The following is a 3,635-nucleotide window of genomic DNA, read 5'->3' on the forward strand; positions in this document are numbered from 1 at the left end:
CTTGCCTAAGCAGGCACTTTAGACCACTGACCTATCTCGCTGACCCTGATACAGGATTTTGGGAAATAAACAAAGGAGATTTGGGGGATGATGGTCATATTCTGTTTTTCCATCTGACTGCTGGTTATGTTGTAGCATTTACTTTGTGGGACACATTAAGCTGTACAGTTAGACTTTTTGCATATCTCTCTTCCTCCCCCCAAGGCACTATGTAACCCTGCCAGCTGAAAACTCCTGTCCTTTTGCCTCAGCATCCCTAATGCTGACATTACCATGCCTGGTTCCACAAATCTTTCTTTGCAGAAATATACACCTTGGGCCGGGGAGATGGCTCAGTAGAATAAGCGCTTCCCTGGCAAGGGCCTGAGTTCAATCCCTGGTTCTGCCAAAAAACAACAACAACAACAAAAAACCCATCACTAAAAAAGCAGTAGGGCTAGGTGTGGTGGCACATGCCTGCAGTCCTAGTGCTTGGGAGGAGGCTGAGACAGGAGGATCACTATGAGCTCAAGGGCAGTCTGGATAACATAGTGACACCCTGTGTAAAAAACAAAACAAAATAAACAAAACCAAATCACAAGTCAAAAAAGTGCTTCATTTTTAAAAAGTAGTATGATCTGATCCCTGTCATACAGTGCAGGCTGGGCTGGGCTGGGCTGGGTCCTGCCCCGGGGGGCACGTTGAGACAGTGACTGAGACTGGGCGTGGTGGCACACACCTGACAGGCATGCAGCACCATGCCCAGCAAAAAATCAAAGAACTCGAAAGACAAAATTAGGTGAGACTAGCATTGAGGACAAATCTGACCCCAAGATGCTGGCCCACAGTGTCTGCTGTTCTCACGGAACCGACTTCTAACAGAAGCAGATAGTCTGATTCAGAAAACCAAGCATGCTGTACGATGCAAGAATCCTATTGCTCGTTGTGGTGCATGACTGTATACCAGCACTGGGGAGGCTGAGGCAGGAAGACTGCAAGTTTGTGAGCAGCCTGTGCTTCGTAGTAAATTTAAAATCAGTCTGGGCTATACTGCAAGCCTGTTTCAAGAAGACGAAGGAGAAGGAGGAGGAGGAGGAGGAGGAGGAGAATAAGGGGGTGCCAGGTGCAAGGGCCTGAGTTCAATCCCTAGATGAGGAGAAAAAGGAAAAAAGAGAAGAAGAAGAGGATGAGGAGAAAGACGAGGAGGAAGAGAAGGAGGAGGGCAGCACCTTCCAAAACCTCAACATTATCCCAGCTTTACATATGAGGAAATTGAGGCATAAGACATTAAGGAACCTGCCCGCGGGTATTTATGGGTAAGTAAAGGATCAACCTAGGAGGCCAGACTCCAGAAACAATATTGACAATCATGATACTAGTCACGCCTTAGGTGGGATGTGTCCAGGAATGGGGTTCCAGCTTCTAGTCTGCAACTTATATTTTCTGGGCTGCATTATTAGCTCAATAAAATGTGCTTGTGCAAACGCATAATTTAGAAGCATCTTGGCAAGCACACCCATCTCTGCCACAAGCCACAGCGTGACTTGAAGAGGGATCTCCACCTTCACCTGAGCCACCTTCACACCTGTGAAAGGTGCCTGCACCCTCCACCTCCCTCTAGGGCACTCTCCCATTCATCTGTTCCAAATCCAAAAACAAGACAATGGAAGGCAACACCTTTGGCCAACCTGAAATTGCAGTTGGCCCGGATTAGAATGAAAGGTCAGCTGTTCATCTTTTTGTTTTTTGTTTTTCCTCTTCCATTAGGATGCACTGCTTTTTTACAAAGTACTTGCACCCTCCACTTCCCTCTAGGGCACTCTCCCATTCATCTGTTTCAAATCCAAAAACAAGACAATGGAATCCAAACAAGACAAGCAATCCTGTGCTCCTTGAGTAAGCAGAAAAAAAAAAAAAACAAACAAACAAACAAAAAAACACCTCTACCCCATTTTATTAGTCAGGCTCACAAAAATGAAACAATAGGACTTATAGGACCTCTGCCTGCAAGTTACTTCTAGGGAAACATTTTAATAAAACTTTGGGTCTATTTTCCTTAATTTTTATGAAAGGTGAAAATGCTAACCTATTTCTTTTCAGAAATTTAAGTGGGAAAAGCACAGTTATAGATGATTTAATACAGTACACATCACATATCCGATGATTTAATTTAGTACCCTGGTTTTGAGCTAGGTCTACTGGCCCATGCCTGTTACCCCAGCACTCAGGAGGCTGAGGTGGGAAGATAATGGCAAGTTCAGGGCTAGCCAGGCCTTATCTCAAAAGCAAAACAAAACCCGAATAAATAAATAAAACGCTTATTTTGGTTTGTTAAAGTCTTCAAAAACAAGCTAGTGAGTCTTTTCCCCTTCTCAGATATTTCCCTCCCAGTTTCTGAGATGATCGGGTGAGCCAGGCATTTCAAATACGGACAACATTCCTGCTGGTTGGCCCCTGAGGTTTTCCGGTGAGTAAGGTCCTGCCTGCCTTCTAGCACCGGCCCCTCATCCATCTGAGGAGCTGACTGCATCACACACATGCCCTTGACAGGTCCCCACCTGGAGTCAGGCTCCAGCAAGCCCGCACCCAGCGAGGGCCAGCGCCGAAGTTCCTCCAGGACGCTGAGCGGGCAGTGGAGCAGAGGGAAGGGCGCGGGGTCAGAAAGTAAAGTGGGGACAGAGCGTTCCGGAGGCGGGGGACAGGGCCATCCGAATGCAGTCTCAGGGCGCATCGGGTGCTCAGTCTTGACCTCCTGGAAACTGCCATCCTCGAGCAGGATGACCCGGGGAGGGCCAGAGGCAATGTCACCGTCGCCGGACAGAGCTCAGGAAGCCGCAAGTCGTGCGACCCGGCCGCCGCCGCCCGCCGAGGATGCGCGGCCCGCGGGATGCGGCGCCAGGGTCGCGGAGGGAAGGGCGGTGTCCCGCGCGCGGGAGCCCGGGGGACGAGGGACGCGGGGGGTACGGGAGGGTGGGCGCGGGGCGCCGGCGGCTCACCTTCTTCACCGACAGCGAGATGTTCTCCAGGATCCGGTCCTTCACCTCCCGCGGCTCCATGGCGCTGCCACAGGGGCGGGCCGAGGCGGGGTCCTCAGCGCGCGGGCCCGGGGCCGCCGCCTGCTCTGGGCCGCCTGCGGGAGCGCCGCTCTCCTGGAGAGGGGTAGAGGGGGGCAGAGCGAGGCGTTCAGCTTACGGTGGGACATAATCTGTCACTCCCTTTAAAGGCCGAGGTGAGAACTGAAATAGCAGACTATGTTCTGATGGTAGTCCTAATCTCCGGTTTGCGGAACCGGGGATTGAATTTAGATCCTTGCGTTTGCCAGTCAAGCGCTTATCCTACTGAGCCATCTCCCGGCCCTTCCGGTGTCTTATTTTACATCAAAAATACATATTTGTATTTATAGCAGTCATATTAGTGAATAATGATGACCTGAATGATTGAAAAATAATCAATTCAGCTGTTTTTCCTAGTTATGGAGAGGGAAGAAAATACTTTGGGCGGGGAGACCTCAAGCAAGAAGTGGCTCTGTACACCTCCTGTAGTGTATGGAAGTGTTACCCCATTGGCTGGGGGCGCGGGGGGAGAAGCAGCCACGCTGGGCCTTGAGCCCAGGGGCCTTCGACTTGAAGGCTTGGAACTCACTAATGCGCATGGGC

The 3,635-nt window shown here is 50.4% G+C and overlaps 1 protein-coding gene across 4 annotated transcripts in view; it reads right to left on the minus strand.

Annotated features, from left to right (window-relative positions):
* Window positions 1–3,090, minus strand: part of Plekhm2 (pleckstrin homology and RUN domain containing M2) — a 40,690-nt gene extending 37,600 nt beyond the window's left edge. For 3 of the 4 annotated variants that reach the window (XM_023722484.1, XM_004637705.2, XM_023722483.1), the window contains exon 1: window positions 2,976–3,087. In XM_023722484.1, the coding sequence (XP_023578252.1) occupies window positions 2,976–3,035 (60 nt within the window). In that variant the 5' untranslated portion in view covers window positions 3,036–3,087. Of the gene's footprint in view, window positions 1–2,975 lie in introns of all 4 variants that reach the window. The other variant, XR_002822438.1, reaches the window with a different exon arrangement.
* Window positions 3,091–3,635: the final 545 nt, after the last annotated feature.

The sequence above is a fragment of the Octodon degus genome, unplaced genomic scaffold, assembly GCF_000260255.1.
Source record: "Octodon degus isolate 3935 unplaced genomic scaffold, OctDeg1.0 scaffold00092, whole genome shotgun sequence".
NCBI classification, from domain to species: Eukaryota; Metazoa; Chordata; class Mammalia; order Rodentia; family Octodontidae; genus Octodon; species Octodon degus.